Here is a 27503-nt window from a genome sequence, read left to right on the forward strand (position 1 = left end):
TTATGTTAATAACTGATGGTTTCAATCTTTGAATCTTCAACTAACAAAACTTTTAATATTGTCATTTAATATTTACCCATCATGCTACACACAATTGTTATAACAAAATTGAGATGACTAATTTTAAAAATTCAAAATTTGTCTGATAACTTATATATTCCAAAAAATTAACATGAACTACTAACAGTTTTGATGAACAATATTTAATAATATACTTTTTAAAACCAAATTGTGTAAATTATTAAAGTCGATAAAAAAAATGGAAATGTTTTTGTTTTTAAGAATCACATTGAAAAAATAATTTATTTGAATAAAATTTGAAATTGTACAAGTTTTGATGCATTTATATTCAAAAAAACAAAATTAAGGTTTTCTATTGTAATAAAAGTATTTAACAATATTAAGTTTAATTTTACTAATTTACTTTTTTCAAAACTTTTACATATTAATTTGAGCTTGAAAATTTGTAAACATAAAAGTTCAAAGCTCTAATACCTTGTAGCTTAAGATGTTATTAAATACTAAATCAGAGATTAAAACTTATTTTAGTAGTCATGCATACAATTAATAACATCTGTTGAGAGATTATCTTGTAGCATTACAAAGGATTAAGCTTTTTTTACTTTTTCTATACCTTTTTTACCTTTTCTCTACTAACTTTCTAACTAAGAGCGAAATAACAAAACACATTCATTTTTAGCATTATAGATGGTAATAAACAAGACAGTCAGACTTTTATTGGTATGAATGTAACATAGTATACAAAAAAGTATAATATTTTTTATGTTCAAAGTTTTGACATTTTAGACACAAATAAGTAATTTTAAAATTGTTTTAGTTAACAAATAATAAAACAAAAATAACTAAATGTCATATAATATGCAAAAATAAATTAAGATTTTAATTTGTTTAAATTACATTTTTAGAACAAATTTTGTACCAAAAAAAGAAGTTTGTAAACCACCTTTATAATCTATATTTGTAAACCACCTCATTTTCAGCATTCCAGATTTAAATCAACAATTTTAATCAGATTTCAATTCATTTTAATTAAAAAACAAAATGTTTGGAATGAAGAAGTCAAGCAAGCAGGTCGTGGAAGGTGACAATAGAAACAATGATTGGAGAAAGTCAGGAAGTTTCATGAACAGACCTGAAAATGGCTGGTTGCATTCAGATCAAACCGTTATGGGGCCTGGAGTCAGATATGCTGTTGAAGTGAGTTGATTGTTTATATTTTGTTAAGAATTTATTTTATTTATTAATTAATTAATTTAATTACTATGGAGCCTAGTCTTAGATATGCTGTTGAGGTGAGTTTAAATTTTTCAAACACTTATTTAAATAGTTTAGTATTAATGTATATATTTTTCAGTGACAACTAAGTTGAATACTTTTAAAACTATAAAATTTTACTTGTTTCAAGGTTTAATGATAAAATGTAGTATGTTTCTTTCGAATCTAGGCATTTCATAAATTTTTCAAAACTAAGAAAGCATTTAAGGACAACAGGGGGGGGTCCAACATTTTTTTTTACAAAAATTAAGTTGTCATTTAATTCAAAGCTTTGAGTATATACTATAAGATACTTTTTATAGAACAGAAAAGTTATTAACTTTTAAGATATAAGAAGATTAAAAAAAAATCAGATACAACTATATAAAACTAAAATTTTTCAAGACTGATTTTCTCAGAATTTTGAAAAATTTACTAAAATCTATCTACTTCTTCATTTTTTTAGCAATTTAATTCAAGTTTTCAGGAAGTGTAGTTTTCAATATCACAAACAAATTGTAGGAAGAAGATTAAAAAAAGAGAAAAAATATATTTATTACTAAAGTTAAAAAAAACTCAATTTTTTGTTTATTTTTTATTATTACTTGTTTTTGTTGCAAAAATTTTAAAATCTATTTCTTACAAGTTGTTTAAAATTCATTAAAGATTAATCAGAAAACGTTTAATAACAATTTCTCAAAAACTGAAAGAGGAGATAGATTTAAAGTGAAATAGTCAATTTTATGCCCTTTTAGTTTGCGCCTTCCATAAAAATCCTATTGAAGGCTCTAACTTTGATCACTTATATCTCAATAGTTACTTTGAATTTTAACAAACGGCAACAAATAACTAGTAGCTTATATAGTTATGTAAAATATAGGACTGAATTTGGAAAAAAAGTGTTTTACCCCCACCTTCACTATGCCCTTAAATTTGTATTTTTAACGATCATACTATAAGTACTTACATTTATATATCATGTTTTTTAACTAAGCTTTTAAAAGTATCTTGAATAATGATATAAGCTTTAAAAGCGTTAAGATTGTTTTTCGATATAATATCATATACAGTTATGAAATTTATTTAATTATCGTATGGAAATTATGTTGAAAATTATAGTTTTAATGTTTACCATTTTGTAATAAATGATAACAATTAACTAAAATATTAACTCTTAACTTTCTAATAGTATTTGGGATGTATAGTTGTGAAACAATCATTGAGAGTCCTGCCAATAGACGAAAGAACTGTTGCTACAAAGTTTGTTTTGTTTGATTATTACAATCTTTGAACAAGAATATTGAAAGTTTTATTACTAATTTTGTTGCATTTATAATAATTAATGAGAATTTTGTTAAATAAAGTCTTATTAATACAATTTTTTTACTTAAATTAAAAATGCTTTATATTTATTTGAAATATATTTTACATTCTTTAAGTCTATGAATCTATGCTTTGTTTAAAAACTGATTGTTATATAAAATTTTATGTTGTTTATCAGAAGTTCAGTAATGTATTTAATAGATACATCTAATGATAATTATTTGTTGATTATTGTAATTGTTTGTACATCTCTCTTGCAGAGAAGCCATCAGGCGAGTGTTGTGGTCGAACCAGCCATCTACAACTCCTCAAACAAGATTGAAGAAGAGAAAAGACCTGTCCAAGTTGTTGAGTGATCAAGTGGACAACAAGTTCACAGAGACACTTGTACATTTGACCATATCAACCGCAAGCCTTAACCTCGTCACTTTCAATACCGGACAGGTTTGTAATTGTTTTTACTTTAAGTATGCATGTTTTATTTTTAGTAAATATAAGATTCATTAATTTGGACAAATTGTAATCAACAAAAAATAGTTATAATTGCAAATAGTTTATTAATCGATTATTGGAATATGGGTATTGTACTGCTTTTAAATTTTTTAAATGCTTGATGTTTGTACACTTTTATATTTTACTTTTAATAATAATATATTAGTTTTTCTAATTTTTTTGGTATAAAAAATTTACATTTAATAACTATTTGATTTGTACTGTATTGATGTTGATGACATATTTTATTTCTTAATAACACTTTTTATTCAAGTTAATAAAAAATTATATGCTAGGTTTTTTTAATTAAAAGCTTTTTATTTAGGTTTTGTTTTGATGACAAAAAAAAGTTTTTTGAAGAATAGACACAACTTGTAACTTGAGATTTTAAAACCATAGATTAACATCTACTAAGTAGTCATGCATTGTTATTATGAAAATTAATCTTAAACATTTCTTTTAAACTTAGCTTTTACAAGAGTATTAAGGTATAATCTTGCAAAATTAAACAACTCAATAAGGAATTATGACCACAATAAATATGTTTAAAACAATAAGTATCTTTTAAAATATTAGCTAATTCAGTAGCTTATATTTAGTTCACTGCATGTATAAAGAGTAGCTTGATATTTTTTAACACTCCAATCTGATGATTTAGCTCAAAAGTAAATGGATTATTTAATTTGTATAGTTAAAGCTTCAGATTAAATGAAAAGCCTGTTTGTTTTGTTTTAAAACTGTTATGTATATTACACTAACCATTTACACATTGTGACTAACAAAAAGTGGACTCACTTGGATTTAAATTATCTTACTTATTTTATTTCCATTCTAACAAAATCATATTTGTACTTCAGTTGATATCAGATTGCCCAATGCAGACGGCTTCAATAATTGAACAGATGAGCCTTAATAAACTGTTTGATGAAGAAGAAATTGAGGTAAAGTATCCACCCTTTTTAAGGAATTCAATTTTTTTTTAGTTATGCTTAACATGGCATTAAGGAAACACTCACTTGATATAAGTTGGCCTTTTAACAGAAAATTTCACTGCCCTAGCCTAGCAGATACTAAAATTTTGATAATAGTAAAATAAAAATGTTTAAGTTCATTACAATCCTTACATCAATAATATCAAAAAAGGTTGGAAACAAATAGTGTAACAATAGTTAAAAATAAATTTTGATTTGAGTAGAAAAACTTTGTTTTGTATAGTAGAATAACAATTTTTTGTGTTTTATAACATTTTAACAACATTTTTTTTTGTGTTGTACATTACTAAAGTATGCCACTGTGCCCTAGTTTAAAACAACTATTTTGTATTCAAAATTTTATGAACAGTTCATAGCGAACCACCAAATGCAGTCGATATCATTCGCATCGGGAGGAGACCCTGAAACTGCCGATTACGTGGCTTATGTTGCCAAAGACAGCAAAAACAGAAGGGGTAAGCTTTTAAATTAAAAAAAGATTGTAAATAAGCTGATATATCATATTTAGGATTGGTCCTTATAACTTGTTATTATTTTATTTAATATTGTTTACTGAAAAACTTTGGTAGCAACAAGCTTTCATTTAAATTATTTTCTAGCTATTTCTTAAAGTTTGTATGTAATTTAGACATTGAACAAGTTTACATAATTAAAAGACAGTTTTAGTATAATTTTTACAACATAAAAGAATGAGTAAATCAAAATATTTGTTAAAGTTGACCTTCAAATTTACTGATAAATAAAACAATTGACTAAATTTTTATCAAGTTTGAAACAGAAATAGCCCCAATACCTGGTAACAAACCAAAAAGATTCACATATAGTTATAGTTCAAGTTGTTATGACTCAAAAATTTTACAAACAAATAATTCACAGCATGCCATGTACTGAAATGTAAAGACGGGTTGGCAGACAACGTCATATCAACAATCGGTCAGGCTTTTGAGCTGAGATACAAGGAGTATTTGAGAGCCCCTCCAAAAGCCGTTACTCCTCCCGACAGAACTGAACCACTGTTTCATGAGGGGGCTAGTAGGTGTGTAAAATTTGTTTTTGAAAAATGATATTATAAAAAAAATTGTTTAGAAGACATGAGTTATTTAGTAATTGGAGTTGAAGAAGTTTGGTGGAAATTTCGATTTCAAATAAATAGTTAACAAATTAATCGATAACAAATGTGGCGTCCATTTATTTTTTAAGATACATAATTTGAAACAATCTTTTAGTTTTGTTTCGAAAAATCTTCAAATAATCTTTGAGAAGTACTAACTTCAGTTTTTCTACCTAAAGTTTCTGTATTTTTAAAATCTACTTTATTAAGATAAAAATAAACAAAAAATATCATAATCAAACTTAACACATTATGACGTCACACAGATGGGATGATGACGAAACAACTGATGACCACTCGAGCATGACGACTACTTGCAACTCGCACGAACTCACAAATACCAGAAATACTGATTTGAACAGCACAAGAAATTCTGATTTGAATGCAACCAGACAGCCCCAATATGTTAACAATCAAATCATTGTTAGTTGAAGTGAATCTCTTTTTCTTAGTTTTGCAACAATTTTGTTTGGTGTGATAATATTGTGATTTTTCTATATTTTCACATACTTGAACGTTTGAAATCGTTAATAAAAAATATAAGTTTCTTTTTCTACCAAATAATTGTTGGAAACAAAGTTATTTGTTGAACTATTTAGTTTTTGTTTAATAGTTTGATAAAAAGTTAAGTCTGTCTTAGCATGTCAACTTTTGATTTAAAATAGAAATCAAACATATTTTATTTTTGCATGACAGCAGAAACAGCAGAGTCAAATCGAGGACACCCTGGACGACGTTCCGTCCATAAACTCCAACATCCTGTCCCAAAACTCCACTTTGACCAAACAGGAGAAACCCCCGGCCCCGTTGCCCAAAAACTCTCTGTTGTACGAAGACCACTGTTACGTCAACACCTCGCTTCCGTACAAAAGTGAGGGCAATTCAGAGTGTTCGTTGGATAAAACTCCTATCTACTCTGAGAACTCATCAACCAAGATGCCGCAGATTTTTCCAGACTCGGATTCCTTCATCCAGCAGCAGAGGTCTTCATTGAGCAGCACAGGAGCTCAGGTGGGAATTAATTCGTCTCAAAATTCGTCACACGTTTCTAACTCAAAGTTGTCTCAAAACTCATCCAACAAGTTGTCGTCGCAAAACTCTCAGAACTTGTACCATCCACAGCCGAGTCCTCAGTTGTCCAATCAAACGCAGGCAAATTCCCAATTGTCCAATCAAGCGCAAGGAAACTCGCAACTGTCCAATCAGATGGGCGGAAATTACATGCCAAACACCCCGCTGAACCAGATAAGTTCCAACGTGATGTCGCAACAGAGCAGTAAAAACGATAATTTGATGAAAATTGCCAACCACATGCAGAATTTGGAGAGTAACACCTTGCTGGTTTGTTTCCAGAATGTGTTTGGTGTTTCTTGTTTGTAAAATATTTATTTTTGTTATGGAAATTAATCTTTTTTTTATTTTAAGTAAAAAATGATCTAGTTATATTTGTGTTATTTTATTTAAATACTATTTTAGTAAGTTGTAAAAAATATTAAATTAAAAGTAAGAATTAAAATCAATTTTATTTCATTGAGCACTCTTCTAATGTTTTTTTTACAAAGGTCAAACAAGTTATAAAAAACTGAAAGCATAAATTTTAAAACTTAAACCCAACGGAAATAATAATATGCAACCACCTAAGTTTGCCTTTACAAAACAGAATCAGAACATACAGCAGCAAATGAACCACCAAAACCAGCTTCAAAGTATGAACATGAGAAACATGCAACAGCAGAACATACCACAAGGTTCTAACCAGAACATGAACATGGCTGGAAATCTACAGGGTATGCAAAATCACCAAGGAATACCTCAGCAGAACATTCAGGGTATCCAACAGAATATGCAGAATAACATGCATCAAAATTTCCAACACAATAACATGAATCACCCAAGACAACATATGCAGCCACATGTAAGTAGTATATGCATATTTAAATGGTTTAATTTTCTACACTTTGTTAGTATCACTTTGTACTAATAATCATAAAAGTCTAAATGTATTGAGTAAGGTAGTGTTGTTTGATAATCTGTTGATGATTTAAATTGTGCTTACAATATTTGCTTTCTTTTTGGACGTAAAAAGACTTGTAATACTAAAGTTAAGTTAACTTTTAAGAGTCTCTTATAAGTACTTAAATAACCACAGTTATATGCAACGATATTTTGCTTTTTCATTAGTGTAAAAACTTGTAATGCATTCAAATATATCATTCAAAATAATTCATACGAAGTTGAGTGTTAGACGTGCAATGATAAATTTACAGTCAAAATTATTCAAATGTGGTACTTTTAATATTTTTCTACACAGTTATGTGATAAACAAACACAGTTGTGTCACTTCAATTTGTTTTTAAATTTTTATAATTTATTGTTTATATCTTTCTTTAATGAACATAAATAATGTGGTAATAATATGTATTATGCATTTTAATAATCAATACATTTTTATTTTATTTTTTCTACACAGTCGATTTGTTACAAACAGAGCCAGCTTCAATTGCAGCACCTGCAGATGCGAATGCAGCAGCTCCACTTTTCACAATTAGGAATTCCCCCTCAAATACTGGCTAGTATGACGTCACAACAGCGTCATCAGATCGCACAACAGATGCTCAGTCGGCAGGTAACAGTTATTTTAAATTTAATTTATTATATACTAATTGAGTAGACAGATAAAATTGATCACTCTAGCTTTTCATATTTTAATTCATATGTGTAAGATTGTAGACATATATAAATAATATCATTGAAAGTTTTATTGTTTTATTGCTTATAGATTACACATGTTTATTTGGAAATTTAGTAGTAGTAGTTGTATTTTTCACTTTAGCTGTATAAAATAAACCCAATGTGCATATTCCATGACTTATTTGGTGTGAAAAAAATTCCAGTGTTGTGTTTAGTAGTGATAGTTAATACAAATTGTGTGCGTTTGTTTTTATAAAAAAAATACTTTTTTTATAACAAAACAAGGAAAGTTATATAAACAAGTATATGTAAATGGTAATGTTTGCCAAACTCATTTTCACAAATCTCTTTCCTTGGCAGAAAATTAAAAACATTGACCCTATATTACATACCTCAGAATATCTAATGTAAATATCAAATCTCCCATCAGTTATCCCTTAGACCTTTTTTATGGTACTGTTAGTTCATTGCCCAAACTTTACATAAGTTAATATAGCAAGCTTAGAATTAAAATTCTTTACTGCCTAAAACTTAAAAATTGCCCCTTTTTGCCCTTGTAATAGTTATTGTCCCCTGACTTAGTATAATAGCCTAAATAGAGGAATTAGATTTTTTTAACACTTGTTTAAACTAGTCAAATTAGATTTAGTTTGGCTTTTTTGCTCATTTTAATAGTATTATATAATTTTTAGTACAAATTTATTGGTTCGCGAATTTATTTATAAAACATTGTTTCATTCAAATCATAGTATTTATAAGATGCTCAGTTAGATAAATATCTTGTTGATAATAAATATTTGAGTACAAATAAATAAAACAAACAAACAGTTCAAGTAAATCAACAGTTAAAAAAATTATAAAATAAATAAACAGATGCAGATGGGGACACATAATTGGACGAGGGAGCAAATAAGTCAACAATTATTAGCCAATCAGCAGCTACTACAGCAGCAACAAATACAATACCAACTTCAGAACCTCCATCTACAGCCTAATAAAGGTTTGGTTTTTTATTTCTAAAATATTTAAATTACAGTACTAACTTCAGAATCTTGATTTACAACCTAATAGAGGTATGTATAATTAAAGCTAAAATTATTGTAGCTAAAACATCTTGTCAATTAAATTGATAAAGTTTCCTAACATACTAAAAGTCATAATTAAGTAAGTGATATAGTAATGCTATAAGTATAAATGTTTTGTAATTTTTCAAATAGGGTTTAAATAAATTTACTTTAAGCTACTTAATTTTTAATAATGATTGATATCCTGTACACAAATTGATAGGTTATTCCAGGTTAAAATACGTGTGTTTGCCAAAAGTTACTTCTGACAGTTTACGAATTTGTTTGTAGCTGTGAAGAAATTTACAAAAATGTTATTTTAATTGGCACAAAACTTGAATTAACTTTTACATTAAGTACTGAACTCTTTTTACTTTAGGTGTTTTTTATATCTATGTTTGAATTAAACTCAATTACTATTTAAAATTGTTATAAATTACTTAACTATAAAAGTACTTAAGTTTAAATAGTGTAATCAAAGTATGTTTTCACTTTTAAATAATAATACTTGTTGTAGAAATAATATTAACTACTTTTATATTTATAATTTATTGTTAATCCACAATATTATGTTATAGCAAACATACATGAAGTTTCTTCACATTTAATTATACTTTTTTTTCTTGTTTCTTCAGTTTATTATTTAACAGGAGTTACTAATGATGTTTTGCTGTTTATTTAATATAGATATTAATTTATTTTTTCTTGTTTCTTTTCAGTTTATTATTTAACAGGGGTTACCAATGATGCTTTGCTGTTTATTTAATATAGATATTAATTTATTTTTTCTTGTTTTTTTTCAGTTTATTATTTAACAGGAGTTACTAATGATGCTTTTGGCTGTTTATTTGTTATATAGATATTAATTTTTTTTTTGTTTCTTTTCAGTTTATTATACAACAGGAGTTATAAATGATGCTTTTGCTGTTTATTTAATATAAATATAATAATTTATTTTATTTTTTTTTTTTCAGTTTATTATTTAACAGGAGTTACCAATGATGTTTTTGCTGTTTATTTAATATAGATATTAATTTATTTTTTCTTGTTTCTTTTCAGTTTATTATTTAACAGGAGTTACTAATGATGTGTTGGCCGTGGCATCAGCAATTGGAAATGAATTAACAAATAATCAACTCAGACAACAAAATTGTGATGAAGGTATTTTTATTAATTTTAATTTATTATTATTTTACTAATACTTTTTATTAACAAATAATCAACTCAGGCAACAAAGTGTTGAAGAAGGTTATTTTATTTGCATTATGATTTTGTTTTATCAAAAATGTACATTAATGATTAAAATAATATAAATTTTATAATTTTTTTGTAAACTTTTTGAGTAAGTTATATCACACACATAAATAGTAAATTGTTTTATTTTAAATTTTCGTATACTATTTTGTACTTCTTTAAAACATTTTTAACTATCAACTTATTTTAATATTTGTTAAATATCTACATAAAGGAACTACAGTGTTGTTTTAAATCCTGAAGAATGTTACTAAGTTGTCTAAATATATTTGTTATTCAAGAATAACTTAAAAAGCAGAAAAAATATGAAAATAATTAAATTAACTCGAAATAATAAACATACTTATTTAAAAATGTTCTGACATTTTTTTCTAAGTTATATTTTTATATTGTTGTATTTTTATAAAACAATCAAACTACGTTAAGTTTTTTATACTCGAGTTTAAGTTTAATTTTAAACTATTTGCCAAATATAAAGTTATTTTTCATCTGTTCATTAACCTTTAAATCTGACTTGTATCTTCAAATCTAACGTTTGTTTAAGTTTTGCTACGTCGATTGTATTTTATATTGTAAATATTTAGCTCCGTTAAGTCTTAAGATTTTATAATAGTTTAAGAACTTTGTTTGATTTTTTGTTTTGCTCCAATATTTAGTTGATTCACTAACAATCCAGAAAAAAGTAGATAACAATAGAAAATTAAAAACCAGAAAAGTATAATTTTTGTAACTAAGGTATCTTTGTCCATGAGAACTTCTAAATATGTTTTTTCATATTACTTGAAAAATATCAAAGCTAATATTTATTTAATGGTCTCATACTAAGTTATCGAACCAAAAAACATTTTAGACATTAAGCTCTAATTTTTTACAGAGTTACCACCTAGAATTGTTAATATATAAATAAGAAGGTTTTTAATTCTTAACTAGTCATTTAAAATGATTAAACTTTTTACTTGACCTTACCTTTTATGATGCATTATTTTGAATTTATAATAAACTAATGGACCTTAAATAAACTTAATTTATACTATACTAGTTATTCCAATAAATTCTATATTAAGAATGACCTATTTTGTTAACAGGTTACCTAACCAACCATGTAGAAAGTTCTTACAGTATTAAACTATTATTTTTGTTTATTGTTTGTTAATCCAAGTATTATGTAATGTTTTACTTGACATGAATTTGAACTTGATAGTTTTAATTGAAAAATTTCAATATGGTTCAATAACTTTAACTGATGCTCTAAGTTTAATATAAACTACAACAGTAATGTTGTTTACCATTTTTATAAACAAATATTAAAATGGAGCATTTTTAGTTTTTTTATTGGTTGAATTTGAAACTATACAAAATTTACAAAATAATGTTTGTTTTTTCTTCTAAGAAGTCACTTTTAATAAATGTCTAGTTTAGTGTCTAGTCAAATTAAATGAACAATTTGTACTCCTAAAACAAACAATTAAAAAAAAATGTTTTACTGAGAACTTACCACTTATCAGTATTTTCGTGACAACAAAAGCTGTAAATAATCCGTGATCACATATTGATTAAAACTTAATAAGCAACTTTTGGCAAAATTAAATACCTATTCGCAAGATGTGTTTAATTTTTAAGTAAACAAAAAAACGTTAGTCTTTTAATTATAGACTTAATGCTCACGTTTGTTATTATTGTATGCTGACATCGTTTATCTTTCTGCTCAAAATGAAACATTTTTTTGAATTATCTGCTTTTTTTATAAGCGTATATGTTAAGAATTGATAAATATAAATTACAACGTTTTTTTTTTTTAATTAACCTTTTAAATTCTTACCAACTTAATAGAAATAAGGTAAATTTAATTTTGGAAATTTAAGTCAATTTTTTTTTTATAAGTAATCTTTGTTTATAACTTTATGTGCTTTTAAAACAAAATATATACTTCAAATATATTTTTTGTAAACTAAATAACATGTAGTTAGTAGTGGTTTGCAAATTACATAAAAGTAACAAGCATATTTATGAGTTCAAATTTAATGATTTGTAAATGTATTAAATAAAAATTCTTAATAACTCACAATAATTTATTACAATAATTATTAATTCCAACAGTTCAACAACACCAATTTCAACCAAGTAGCCACCAAAACCACCACAACGAACCATTTCAAAAACAACCATTAGAACACCAGAACCAACCATACGATGTACCGTCCGGGCAAAATGAAATGGTCGACAGGGAAGTACCACTAACCGAAGAACCCTGGTTTGTTTTAATATTTTTATTTCGAATCATATACTTTTAAGAAACTTTACAAACAGCTAAACATTGAAAAAGTGTTCTTGTGACAAATTATAAAAATTCTACTTGTATTTTGCTTAATACTTTCTGAAGTGACAAAAAAAATGTTTATAATGTTTGTAGAAAAATAATATGTCATTTAATATAATTTCTCTAGAATTATGTCATTTAAATGTTTGGTATTTAGCTAAATAAAGTTATGATAAAAAATAAACTTCCTTTAACTATAAGATAATGCTTAAAAGTTTAATTTAAAAGAATATTTTGAAGAAGTATATGTTTTACATTCTAAATAAGATTAAGTTACTTTTTTTAAACATATATTTACTTATATTTTTTGAAAAGTTTTGTTTTTATATTTTTGTTTTTGTTTTGTTATTATGTTTTAAAACTAGATAAAAAATAAAATTACGTCCAGAAATTAACATGTTAACATTTTCCAAGTAAGCTTAAACCACCCTTATACAACATATAAATATCAACAACATAAATTCAGGTTTGTAATTTTATTTTTGAAATGTCTTTTTAGTTCTCATGAAATGCAAATAGTTTTTATGAAACTTAAACTGGCCATATCAAAAGTATTAAAATGATTTTAACTTTTTAACTTAATAATATTTTTTTAACTATAAAATAGCATTAATAATATATGCTACAGTTACATGAATAACTTTAAAGTTAAGAAAAATATCGTTCTATATTTATCCTAAAAATGTTTGTAGTTAACTCTCTGATCTTTAAATTATAAACCACTCCTAAATATCGTTATTGAAATAAATAAACTAAGGTAAAGTTCACTTAATTCATATGCTAATCATTTTTATTATTCTATATATTTGGGCTATATGTCCATACTTTAAGTATCTTGTTTATGTATTTTTATATTATTTTTTTGAATTTATAGTTGAAAAAATATATTTTAGCTTCTATACCTTTTATATACTTTTTTTATACATGATTTTGATAATTAAATAAAAAACCTTGAGTAATTTTAATAATCGTGCTTAGCAACTTTTAACTTGGAAAAGTATCACTAAGTAAAATCCATAATAAAAAAGTTAATTTCTTGACAGCAAATTAGAGTATATGTTAATTTGTTGAATACTTTATTCAAAATAAATTGAAACAGAAATAATTTTTACTACGTTTATCAGTTTTTTATAGCTGTTTAAAAGTTAAAACAAATGGATAAACCATTATTTCAAAATGGTTATTTAAAACTATTAAATATTCATTTATTAATTAATTTATAAAATTTAGAATTAAAAAAAAAGTTAAATTAAGTTCTAGTAAAAGAAACTTTTAACAACATATTGTAAACTTTGTTTATAAAATATTGATTTTAAGTTTAATAAATTTATAATACACTGTGTAATTTACTATCATTAGCTTTGATATAAAGCCAAAAATAGTTTAACGAGATAAATAAAATTAAACTTCCTTTAAATATAAGCAAGTTATATTAAAATTGAATTTAAATTTAAAAAATTTAGAACTAAAATTAATGCAGTGTTTTTGTTTCAGTCTAGTTAAAGTATGTTTTGTAGACTTAGATAAACTTTGTTGAAGTTTTCATTGAAAAAAAACCTAATTGATTTAATTCTGACAACATTTTTTCAACCTAAGAAAAAAAAAAAATTTTAACAATAAAGTTATCTATTATTAACAGTTTTTAGCTTATTCACAAATATCTTTAAACTATTTTATTTTTTAAACTTCAATAGTAAGAACTCTACTACATAACTTGCACATTTTCAAAACCTTATTTGTTTTTATTAAGCTCAGAGTAATCCATATGCAATACAGTTTTAGTGTTATTGACAATTTAGTTTCTTAATACTTGATGTTTTCCTCAACTTTTACCATCAAAAAGCTCTACTACTGTTGCATTGTAAACGTTGTAACTTTGTTTAAGTTGCAACCAGCTTGCTTTAGTAACTAGGCATAAAAAAGTACAATTAAGTTTAGTATTTAAATTATATAAACTTAAACATAGCAATAATTACTATACATTTTAAAATGTTGCTTACAAATACTTTTTTACATTGTACTAAGTACAATAAAGTTAAAAGTAAAATTGTACAACTTAAGAGATTGACTGTAACAATTTATTGTTTTAAATAACTGCAAAAAAAAGTACAAATTTATCAAAGCATTAGTAACTTAGAAGCTTTCAAACAAATTTATCTCTTTTTTCTTTATAGTTAATAAAATGTATTCGCTATGAAAAAATATAACTTAATAAATATACTGTTTTACAAATGCTCAACAAATTACTAAAAAACAAGAAAATGATATAACAAAAATTAGTATCTCAAAAGTTTCACATGGTACTTGTTAATGAAAAACGTAATAATATTTGATATAGAATTAAGCTTAATAATTGTAAAGAAAATCAAAACAACCCATCCTGCAAGTTGTTTAGCAGACTATTATATAAAGTATATTTAAAATAATATCTTTTGAAATAGACAGCTGCGAACAAAATTTTAATTAAAAAAAGGTGTTTATAATGTAATTTCAAAATGCTCTAAAAAATTATTTCAATGCATTTTCTAGGAGAAATAACTCCTTGTTGTTATTTGTATATAACATATAAAGTATAAGAAACTAAGCAAATAAAATAAGCAAATTTATTTTTCATTCAAAGGCCCGCATGGGATTATCACGAAGAGACAGTTTCTTGTTTTTTTTCAATACATTAGTAATTGAAAACATACCACAAAAATAAGTGTTTTCTTCGAAAGGTCTAACATAATACTTTTATATAATTTCCAGAAAAAATAAATTAAACTTTATATAAATTAATATAAAAAGTTCCACATTGGATGGGAGAGACGTGATTCGTGATATTTACACTTGCAAACTAGTAAATAAAAACAAATTAAAAAACATTTATATTTATTAATAGGTTCCACATGGGCTTATCGCGCAGAGAGGCTGAAGACCTACTGGTGAATGACGGAGATTTTCTCGTTAGGGAGTCATCTAGTGGTGAGAAACAATTCGTGTTATCAGGGGTCAAAGACGGAATTCACAAACATTTACTATTGGTGGATCCAGAGGGAGTTGTTAGTTTGTTTTATTTTATTATTTGTTTGGTTTATTATTATATTAAACAGCACATTATATTTTACATTATCAATATTACATTATTATTTTTATACATTACTTTTTTTAAATTTACTAACACTTACTACTTGTTGATCCAGATGGAGTAGTTAGTATTTTTGTAATATTTTATACTTTATTTGTTTGTGTATTTATTATAATTGTATTGAATTCACAAGCATTTATTACTTATTGGCCCTAAAGGAGTTGATAGTGATTAATAACAATCTAGTTTTGTTTATTTGTATTTTTTTATAATCACAAACATTTGCTATTAGTTTATCCACAATGAGTTGATAGTTTTTTTTTCTATTTATTATTTCAATTTAGTTTTATTTTATACTATAAAGCATTTGCAACTTGTAGGTACAGAAGAAGTTCTTACTTGAATTTTATTATTTGTATTTGTTGTATTCTAATTCTAATATTTAGTTAATATAGTATTTGTACGTCTTACGTAAAAACAGAAACCCTTTATTAGCTTTTTTTGCAATGATTAATTTGTTTATTTATTATAATCTTGTTTAGTATTCACAAACACTAGTTGATCCTTAGGTGTTCCTTAGTTGTTGCTTTTAGTTTCAAGTTGATGTATAATGCAGTTCGTAATTTATAACTTTTAAAGACTATGGTTTTTAGACAGGATCTATAGTAACAAACTATTAGATTAAATAAGTAACTTTTTGATATCTGAAGTTGCTCTTAGTTATTACAACTTAATATTTTGAATCTGTTACAACTCTTTAACAGCTAGATTTTTATGATGTATTATGAGTTAATATTTCTACTATATATAATGTAACCAGAACACATTTTATTTTAATTGATAAACAATAAATTTACAGTCTTTTTGCATTTGCACTTATATTTATTTTACATAAAATTTTTATTGAAAAAAATATATTTTTGTCATTAGTTATATAAGTTTTATTGCTTAGAACGCGCAAATCTTTATAGTTTTATCAATGATTTAAAATTCGAAAAACAACAAAATTTTTGAATTTCATAAACAAAGTGACGTAACACCAATATGTTTATCAAATTCGCAAAAATATAATAAGAATATAATCAAAGTATATTTCGAGGCTACAGTTAAACCTCCTGTAAGGTCAGTATTTGAAGCCCTACTCAAAATAGGGTCATATGGTACAAGTATAGTAAGGAATAAAAATATTCAGAAATAGATAAGCAGTTACTGCTAGCGCATATGTAATAATCTTGTAATTTATTGCTTAGTGTTATAAATGTATTATGTGAATAAGATACAGTTATATTTTCATAGTTTAAAATAGTAGTTATAATAGTTTATTGTTTTAAGTTAACTTAAACGACCAAAGAACTGTGTCTTAACGATCGCTTTAATAATCGAATAATAATAGGGCTTGAAATTTTTAAGTAACTGTGATTAAGTTTTTATGTAATATATAAATTTAAAATAGTTTCAGCTATTATTAATCTAATAATAAAGTACTAATATGATAAATTAAGTTTTATTCTACAAACAAAGTATAGAAACTAGAAACTATTTATTTATGTGTTATTTTATTTTAAAATTCTAGCTCCTATTGCTACTATTGAGTATAAAAATGATTTATGCGACAGTTATATATTGAAATAAAACTTAAATTAGATGCGCCGATTAGAAAACAAACTTAAAAGATAGGAATTATTTATAGACCTGCTGATTGTAGGCCAATTTTTTTTTGAACTGCTTGTTAAGTCTAAGTTGAAGAGTTTTAATTTAAAAGTTTTGATGCTCTCTAAATACTATAGATCTGTTTTTAAAAATTTTGAAATTATAGTTTTCTTAAAGCAGGGGTCAGCAGCCGTTTTAAGTCGCGGGCCGCACTCTATAGGGAAACATTTTCTGCGGGTTGCAGTTGTTTCTAAATGATTGTAATGAGTATTGTAAAACACTGTTTTAAGCCAAAAGTCTGAAAAAAAAGAATAAAACAAATGGCCGGCACTTTGACGACCCCTGTCTTAATGTTTTGTAGATTTTAGTTTTTAAGTATCAATGATATTTCTCACTAATTTATATACAAAAGTAGGCTAACCTTTACTTGTGTGTTTTAACTTTAAACTTATAAAAGATTTTCAGTAAAAATTCAAACAAATATATTTGCCGACGCAACGAAATAATTTGTATAAAATTTGAAAGTTTTTACTTATAATTTTGTACTACACAATTCTTGTTTAAAAATTCGACAAACGAGAGCTTAATATTTATAATTCTACTACGTGTAGGATAAAATGTTAAATAAATAATGTTTGCTAAATAACTGAGATCCAAACAAGTAAAGCCCGTTGGAAAATAAAAACAGTTATATGTATAAACTTTAGTATGCAAATAATTTGTTTGACTCACCACGTTTCGATGCCCATAAAATATAAAAAGCCTTATAATTATAAAGATGAGTATATTAAGATTATACTTGAGAAACATGCCAAAAATATGTTTCAATTCGGTCATACAAAATTTCTAAATTAACTTAATTAGTGTTTTAAGTAATTTTTAATTAGTAATACTTATTTAGAAAGTAGCCTTAGCCTTCTTTAAGTAAATATAACCTTAAAGGTTTTCAACAGTTTTTAAAAGAGCATGTTTTATATTTTTTTTCAATCGCCCGTTTTAGACTGTAGATCTGTTTTTGAAGTTTTCAAAGTTCTATTTGTATTAGTTAGCTATCTGTGGTTTTATAAGTATATTTTTTGTCAGTTATTTTTCTACAAGTTAGTAAACTTTCAGTGATGCACAACATATATTAAAACTTTCTTTCAAGTGCTTCAAAACTCTTACTTTTCAACGAGTTTTTACTACCTGTTATAGATCTGTTTTTAATGTTTTTATACGCCATAGTTTTGTTTAATACTAAGTTAAGTAGTTTTTGTTACTGCAAAATAACTAACATTCTTATTGTTTGTTATTTCGTTCTAGAAGTTGATCTAATTAAAGTTATGCGTAAAATTTTATCTTCTAAAAACTAAATAAAAAAATCAACAAAATTTTCAGAAAAATTTTACACCTGTTGTATTTGCTGACGTAACAAAATATTTTCATAAAATTTTGCAAATATATTACATTAAGTTTCAGTGTAATTTCTTACAAAAATAATTCTCGCACCAGTAACCAACCGTCATGATGCAAAATATTTATAATTCTACTGAGTGTAGGATAAATTTCATGAAAAATAACAATCAAACGCGCAAGTCCTAGTGACTCCAAAACAGCGAAGCCCGGTGATTATTTTTGTAATTCATCAGTAAATAATATGTTTTAAACCGAGTATATTAATGGTTTTATATTTATCATATTTATGAGTTTGTTTAAATTTTAAGCAAGCACATTTTGTAGACAGAAAACTGAATAAAACTTAATAAAGAAGTTACAAGTTGTTTTAATTGGTTAAAAGATGCTTTTTAACTTCTAAATTTTAGTTGCATTTTTATATACTTAATAAACAGATTCCTTGTTTTGAAATAGTTTTGGAGTTATTTATTGAAGTTATAAGCTTAGTAGTTCTATTTTTTAAGAATTTTATTAATGCTTAAGATCACTAATAGAGCGAAATATTGTCTTTAATCACATTGTATAGCCAAAAAATTGAATCTGATAGTAATCGTGACGTAGTTTAATGATTTTTCATAAAATTGTGCACTTTTATTATTTTGAATTTCAAATAGAAAATTTACGAAATAGAAAAAAATTGTGAAATAGCGGGAGGTCTGTTTTAATTTTAAGTCCTACTAATTGTAGGACAAACTAGTATATAAATACAATTAGTAACAACTAATGCAATTTCGTTATGATGTATGCCAATAACAGTAATTTTGTAACTTATTATAAGTATTGTTTGAAGTAAAATCAGTTCTTGTACAAATCATATAAAACGAATATACAAAGTAAAATAGTTATTATAGCTGTAAATAAACAATTCTTGTTTTGTAACCTTTTTAACAATTAGATAAATTTTGAGTTCTGTTGTTGTAAAAATTTTTACAAAGTTTATTAATAACAACTTGTTTAGACAGTATAAAAAGTATTTATAATAATGCTCCTCTACTTAAGGTTTGTTTGTATTCACTAAAACGAATATAATAAATCGATATATAGAAGTGGGTTTTCTAAAAAAGGCAACTTTTTGTTTAAGTTTTGACTTTCAAGGTGGCTATTATCTAGTAGGATATCTAATAAATGTACTTTATGTTTTAATTTTTAACCAAGTGTCCGATTATGAAAATAAGTTTGGCTAGCCCTGCTATGTATACCTCTAATAACTATGATTTAAAGCTAAATATTTTTTTTATATAGCTTCAACTTTATGTTTATAATAAAAACAGAGTAATGTAAGTTTTTGAATCAGTCAATATTTATTTTGTTAGTTAAGCTGCACGTAGTAAGTTAAGCTGCACGTAGTTTGTTTCTAGAAATTATGTTTATAGATTATTCTTTAAAAGTTATAGTTTGTTTAATAATCGAAAATAGTTTGAATTTTTAAATAAGTACTTCAAAATAAAACAATGGTTTTTGTTAATAGTTTCCGTTCAAAGAATTGAAAGTACATTTTATATAAATTGACGATTTTTATTGCCATTCAAGAGATACTTGACAAATACAAGTGATTCAACATATTTTAGAATTAAGTGCCTCAGTTACATTGTGCAAAAGCTTTCAAAGATTAAATAATACTTTTGTCTTTTGTACTTTTTGAGTATCTGTAAATTTATAAATTCCAAAATTAACTTTGTACATCTAAAGTATTTTTTGATTTTATAACTTCTAAGAAACTAGAAAGGTTATAAACAATTTATAAGAAAATATATATTGTAAGTAATAACATTTATTTTTTATAGTTTGTTTTATACAATAAGTTTGAACCTTTGTTAGTATTATAAATATTGCAAGCTTATTAATTTTTTAGTTTAGAACTTATTAACTCTAGTTTAGTAACGAGTTTGACTAATAAAAGTCCAAAAAATGTAAATCTTAATTAAGTTTTTAATAAAATATAAAAAAATACCGTATTAGCTTTTAAATAGTACATTTGTACTATAGTAGTTTTTCGTATTAAATTTTAGATGTTTAACTATATGAGTAAGAGATTAAGACTTTAATGCCTCTTATTTTAACTAAATCGACAAAGGAAAAAACAAATTAATTAGGTAATAAGCTACAGAAACTTCCTTTCTATTGAGATAGTTTATAAAGAGTTCAAAAGTTTAGATTATTCTTTAAAGTAGCTATTTGTGTTACTAACAGCTAGCTTAGAAAATGAAAACAATTAATTCACATAATTAATGTACAAGAAAATTTCATCTTTTTATTACGCTTATTTTTATAACAGTTATTTACTAAGTTTTTAAAGTATTGAAATTCAATACTAATGTTTGATCAGCTATATAACTTAAAGTAAATACAATAAACTTCTATTAACAAACAAACAATCTTGTGTATTAAATAAAAACAGTTTGTTATTGTTACAATTCAAACAAAAGAAATATTTGTTATACTAAATCTAGAGTGTAAAATACTTGAAACAATTTGTTCAAAAACAAAATCCTTGTTTTCTTAAACAAATAATGTTCCGTTTGTGTTATTCAAATTGATTATTTATACAAGTTTTACATAACTTATTTAATTATTTTCATCTGTGTTTTAAGGTGTTAAACTAACTTCTAATATGTTACCTATAACACGTTGTTATTTTTAAGCTATTTTTTATGGTGACTAGAATTACTTTTATGTTTATATGAAAATTTTTTTAATAAACTATCTGAAAATATATTTAAATAAGTAAAAATAAAATTCAGCCCTTAGTACAAGTAGTTGATGTATTATTTATAAAACCTTGTGATATTTTAATTATAAGTTACAGTAATTTTGTGATTAAAGGTAAGTATTGTTTTTTTTCTAATAAATTATTTGATTTATAACAATAGTGTTTATAAATGCTAAATTTTATATCATTTAGACAACTTTTTAATTTAATTTAACTTTACAAAGTAGTAATTTTTTTAAAAAATTTAGTTTAACCTTTATCTACATCTTATTAACAAAAATATTTTGTACGAAATTTTAGTTAGATGATTCAGAAGTTATAAGAAAAACTGCTTTAATGATAAACTCAGCATTAAGGGTAATTCTTGTTTATTTATTTTATAAAAGAAACAAATATAACAACAACTTGTTTAAATAACATTTTGTAACAGCAAAAAATAAAAGTTATTTTAAAGTTTATGAGTTTAATGGTTTTTATTAAAAAAAACATAAACAAATAAATTTTTATTAAGTATATTAAATAGACTTTTTTAAACCTTTTTTAAAACTTATGACAAATAAAATGTTTATTGTCTACAAGGCACTCAAAGTTTTTTTTGGCATTAAAAGATTTTCTCTTTAATCGAAGCGCACAAATTGAGAAACCACTCAACCGTATAAAGTGGTTGGATTTCTCAATAGCTTCATAACTAAACTGTTGCCCGCTTTATTTGAATTGCACTGTAATTTTTAATAAATTATTTAAAAAAAAACTAAAATGATAATTTTCCGATGCGAAAATTGTGTTAAATTTTTCTAACTACACATGAATTTTGTAGCTGTAAAAAATTTATAACTGAAAATATTCTACCGTGACTAATTTTTTACATACTTTATTTGAATTACTTTTGCTGTAAGTTTTAAAACTTTTGGTAAAAACCCTTTGAAGGTTTCTTATTAGCTAGAAATAATTTATCTTAAACAATATGTACTTTTTGAAATTACTCTAAGCTAAAAAAAAATATCAAAAGTTTTTTAAACATTCTTAGCAGGTAAATATTCGATAAATTTTAGTTTTAGTAAATTAATTATTGTTTTATTCTTTAGGTAGTTTAAGTTTTATACTATAAAAAAATTGTTTAAAATAAAAACAATATTTTTAATGTTTTCTGTATTTAAAGTTTGCATGGAGCTTATGTTTAAAATTTGTTGTTTTTAAATTTCTAATTGGGATTTTTAAAGCTTATAATAAAGTAAAAAGGAATTTAAATTAAATTTTGGAGAAATATCTATTATAATCTTTTACCATGTTAAAAGATTTAAACCCAAGCTCCATGCAAACTTTAAATACAGAAAACATTAAAAATATTGTTTCTCTTAACATCCGTTGATTAAGATTTAATTCTAATCAACACAGTCTTGTATTTAAGAAATTTAAAAAATTAAATGTAAAACAACTTCAAAACGTTAGAAGTTTTTTAAAGCAAAAAGTACTCAAAGAAACTTTGAATAGCCTTAAAAGGAGATTATAGTATTAGCAACAAAAAATATAACAAATAAAAGCATTTTTAAGTGTTTTCAAAGTATTTTCTCAGTGTTTTCAAAGTGTATTTTCAGTATTTTAAAGTACTTTATATTTAAAGTGCTGAAAAATTACCAAGACTTGAAAGAAGTGTTAAAGTTAAGAAAGATTTTAAGCTTTTGAAAATGTTTGAATTATAAATTTAATTAATTTAAAAGAAATTAAGCTCGACTTTTGAATTGTTTCAGATGCAGATTAAAGTGTTTGTAGCTTTTAAAATGAATTGGTGTTTGTTAAAAAGTTTAAGTTTTGTCTTCAGTATACAAAACGGTAAAACGGCAACTTTTTAGATTTTTACTTATTGATTTTTTTTGTTGAAATATTTTAAATAAAAGTAAAACTTTATTAGAATTTAGATAATTGTATTTATTTAGTCTAAAATACTTTGAGTTTAATGGCAGTTATACTAATTTAATGTAAACAAAATTAAACAAAAAATTGTTAAATATTTTTCTTTTTAAACTTGTTTTCAAAAACTAGATTTTTTTTCAAACTAGTTTAGTATTTTCAGACATAAGTAGTCATGACTGTAATGATTTATGAAATATAAAACAAACTTTTAACAAATAATTGTGACGTAATAATGTTGTAGTAGTGATGACTAATACGATGTAGTTTGCAAAAACATTTTTTTTGCACGATATATCCAGTTTGTAGTCAATATTGCAGCTAACAATGTAGTGTATATTATTTAAATTTTGAACATATTAAAAAATTGTCTAAAAAAGTTGTAACTAAGCTTAAATTTTATTGAATATTTTTTGAAGAAAAATCAGTTATTGAATTGAATTTATACAATTTATTAACTTGTATGAAATAATAATGCTTAATATGCCCTAAATTTTAAATTTTTACGTAATTTATTTTTATTCATCTATTTATGCTTATAGTCAAAATTATATTTTATTCAATAAAAAAAATTACATAAACATTTTGAAACTTATATGCTAAAAGTATAGTTTGTTTTTATTATATGATGTAATATGTTAAAGTGAATATATATTAAAAAAACAATTTATTCAAACTAGATTATAAAGTTTTGAAACTTTGTTTAATTTAATCTTTTTATCTCTAATTCTATAACGTTTCAAAATGTTTAACATAAGGGTTTATTTTTGTTTTTTAGATATTTTAACAAAGATTAGAACTGAGTAAATGCGCAATAAACAAATATTTATTTAATTTTTTAACATGATTTTGTTTTTAAAAAAAATAATTAAGATTTTTTATGTGGTTTAATTTTTTTAGTATTAAGTTATAACATAATTCTTTCAAACTAAAAAACTAAGCATTAGCTTGTTTAAAAAAATATATAGTTTTTGATCATTTCAACCTGTCAAAGTTTACATGCAGAAAATGCTAAAAATATGTTTCAAATTTAAAACATGCTGCAATTCTTTTGAAGGTTGACGTTTTTCTTAAACTGTAACAAGATTGATTTTTAATTTAAGCGGTTTTGCACGCGTAAGCAAAATGATTTATGATTTAAATGTCAGCCTTTACTTTTGTTTGTTACAAAGTCATAAATTATTACTGAAAAAATTACAAGTGAATTTTAGAATTTTGTAAAACATTTTTTTGATTTTTATTGAAATTTTATGTTGTTTATGTTTCTTAGTGTATTTTTATATGATTGTACATTTTATATATTGTACTATATGTACTATATGTACTACTTTCATATTTTCATATAGCTGTGTATTTTGATAAAAAACATCCTTAAGTTATAAATACATATTGTCAGTCAGTTTAGAATAAAAAGCAAATACATTGACAATAAAATGCATAAAGCTTAATAATATCTAATAACACATTTAGTTTTATTTTTTTCAATATATTATCTTAAATTTATTTATATCATTCTTGTAGTTAAAACATAGTTGACAAATTTTAAGTTTATTAAAAAACTAAAACATACAGTTTAAGATTAAAATGGGCACAAAGATAGAATAAAAGTTTCAAATGCTGCAAAATAAGCAGAATTTTCTGCAACAAGTTGTTAAAAACAGGGCAATTTAATAGCAATTTGTGTAAATTTGTGCAGAAATTGAAGATAAGCAATATGACGTAATAATGTAATTGCTACGATTGTGTTGTTATAATAAACAGTTTTGAACTTCGTAATTCAGTTTAAGCTTTTTAGATTTTGTTACAATTGATTAGTAGTTTATTAAATCACATCAAACAGGACTATTAATTTACTAAATTTTTGTTTATTTAAAAAACTCTAAGTTTACAATAACAAAAATTTAATACTGCTTATTCAATATACTTACACATGAAAAAAAAAATATTTGAAAGAAGAAAAACTAGATTTTACTTCACTTATTGTTAAATTGATAAATTATTTTTATTCTCTTGTCTTAAATGTCAGAAAGTATTTAAAATTATATAAAATGTTCAAATTTAAATTTTGGTTTTGTACTAATTATAAACAAACTGTAAATTTACAAGTATCACAAATAAAGTCTAAACAGTTTGCTTTAAAAGGAAGTAAATCAACAACTAAAGTCAAATGTTGTTTTAAATAATTTTAATCTTATTTATTTGTATCTAACAACTTATAAACAATTTAAGTAATCTTTTAAAGTTTTTATATTTTTTCCACAGGTACGAACCAGGGACCTGCATTTCGACAACGTTTCACATCTGGTCCGCCACCATTTACAGCAAAAACTACCAATAAACACAAATGGTACCCACATACTCCTGGAAAAACCAATACTCAGGAAAAATTAAATTCAGGAATTAAAATTAGATGATGTAATAAAGTTTGCGGAGTTGAAAAATGTAGAATTTTTGTAAAAAAAGTATTATTGTGGAAAAGAGTTACTTTTGATGGTCTCTTAATTAAAATAAACTTATATTAGTTTATTAATTTGTAAAGAGAAAATTATGTTTGTATTAAAATACTAGAAATTTATAAATCTGGCTTTAAGTATTTTTTTTAAGTTGTTTCAGTCATTTTATGATATCTATATACAAACTTATATACAATATAATTGTGTACTTTATTAAATGACTAATTTGTTCTGTTTGTTAATTTAGTATTTGTCATATGTTTGATGTTTTATAAACATTAAAACGAATGTATATATAGATAGAAAAAGTTATACATGGTTTTTGCCCAACTATAAAAAAGAATTAAATTATTATTAAAAGAATATGTACCTGTTTGTTTTAATAATATTAAAGCTAGTTTGAATTTTTGAGTTCTTAAATTTTCATACATTTTTTTCACATTATCCAAAAGAGCTTTTATGTTTAATATTTTGATTTGCACAAATAGAAATATTAAATATTTCATAAGTCTTCAGAAATGAAATATTAAATAAAAGCTCAAAATAATATACCTTTTTAAGAATTTTTAAGCCCAAGTTTTATTTTTGTCCCTTTAAATTCTCGACTTCTTTTTAATGTTATGTAGTAAATTATATATACTTTTTATTCTAGTATATTTGTAATATTACTTTTTATTTCCAAGAGCTTATATCGAGATTCAGTCCATTAAATTATGTGCCTTTTATTAAATAAAAAGCTTTATATTGAGACTGTTTTGTATTACGCTTGAATCATGTCGAGACTTTTTTGAATATAATTTGTTTTGTTTTTGTATTTTCTTATGAAAATTCAAAATATTTTTGTTTTTTATTTTCTTCTTATTTGTTGATCAAATGTTGTACAAAATTGTTTGTAAATAAATGTTTGAAATATTTATGTTGCTTATTTAAAATAGACTTTTAGTTTTTAATTAAAACATTCAGTGTTAAGCTACAAAATCGATTAATTCATGAATATTTTTATCTTCTTATTATAAATGAGTTATTAATTTTGTTTACTTAGTGTAAATTTTATTTTTATTTTAGCATAAGATAATAAAATAGCTTTCTTTAATCTTAAGAAAAAGATTTGATTACACTTAACGCTTTAAAATGATTTTTAATCATATATTATAAGTTTTTACAAGCATACTTAAACTAATTTAGTTTTTAAATTTTGCTTACAAAACTATTTTTTTTACACATTTAAATTTAGGTTGTGTCGGGTAAAATATCTAGGTTAAAATGTTCCAAAACACATATCAAATGGATAAGTCAAAAAAAAAAGCATTATAATTTTGTAAACCAAAACTCCTTTGCACCAAATTAATAGTATTATAATAAGATTTGAAAGTAAAAATAGTAACACAGATTTTTTTTAAAATTACAAATATTGTCCTATAAAATGTTTATGTTGATAATGTAATCAGTTTTGTTTATTTTTAAACAAGTTAAATTAATTTTTAGCCGTATATATACTCTAGAACCAGAGCTTTCAAAATTGGCGATATCACTCATTAGGGGATATTTTGGCTTTTTGGGGGAAATAACTTCTAAAAGTAAAAAATTAAATACTCATTAAACTAATAAAAGGGCGATTGTTCTTGAAATTTATGTCAAAAGGGCGGTTCTGAAAATGAGTTTTGGTAGTCCTATTTAAATCAGAATTCTTAAATTGTGTACATGATGTGCTTAAAAAAAGTGTATTTTTGAGTAGTTAAAGAAGTTTTAAAATAAAATTCTG

At 24.1% G+C, this 27503-nt stretch overlaps 1 protein-coding gene across 2 annotated transcripts; it reads left to right on the forward strand.

Moving 5' to 3' along the window:
• Positions 1 to 1038: 1038 nt before the first annotated feature.
• Positions 1039 to 25794, forward strand: LOC145837928 (uncharacterized). 2 transcript variants are annotated; one of them, XM_082945420.1, is made up of 14 exons: positions 1039 to 1218; positions 2465 to 2535; positions 2859 to 3042; positions 4432 to 4537; positions 4959 to 5118; positions 5460 to 5616; positions 5890 to 6534; positions 6854 to 7108; positions 7682 to 7819; positions 8758 to 8884; positions 10023 to 10109; positions 12300 to 12453; positions 15401 to 15560; positions 25551 to 25794. In XM_082945420.1, exons 1-14 carry the CDS (start codon positions 1063 to 1065, stop codon positions 25677 to 25679), a joined length of 2529 nt encoding a protein of 842 aa, XP_082801546.1. In that variant the 5' UTR covers positions 1039 to 1062; the 3' UTR covers positions 25680 to 25794. The 2 variants fall into 2 exon arrangements, with proteins under 2 accessions (XP_082801546.1, XP_082801547.1); XM_082945421.1 differs by lacking the exons at positions 1039 to 1218; positions 2465 to 2535; positions 2859 to 3042 and adding an exon at positions 3977 to 4031.
• The last annotated feature ends 1709 nt before the right edge of the window (positions 25795 to 27503 follow it).

This window comes from Thalia democratica, chromosome 6 (genome assembly GCF_965202585.1).
Source record: "Thalia democratica chromosome 6, ktThaDemo2.hap1.1, whole genome shotgun sequence".
NCBI lineage: Eukaryota > Metazoa > Chordata > Thaliacea > Salpida > Salpidae > Thalia > Thalia democratica.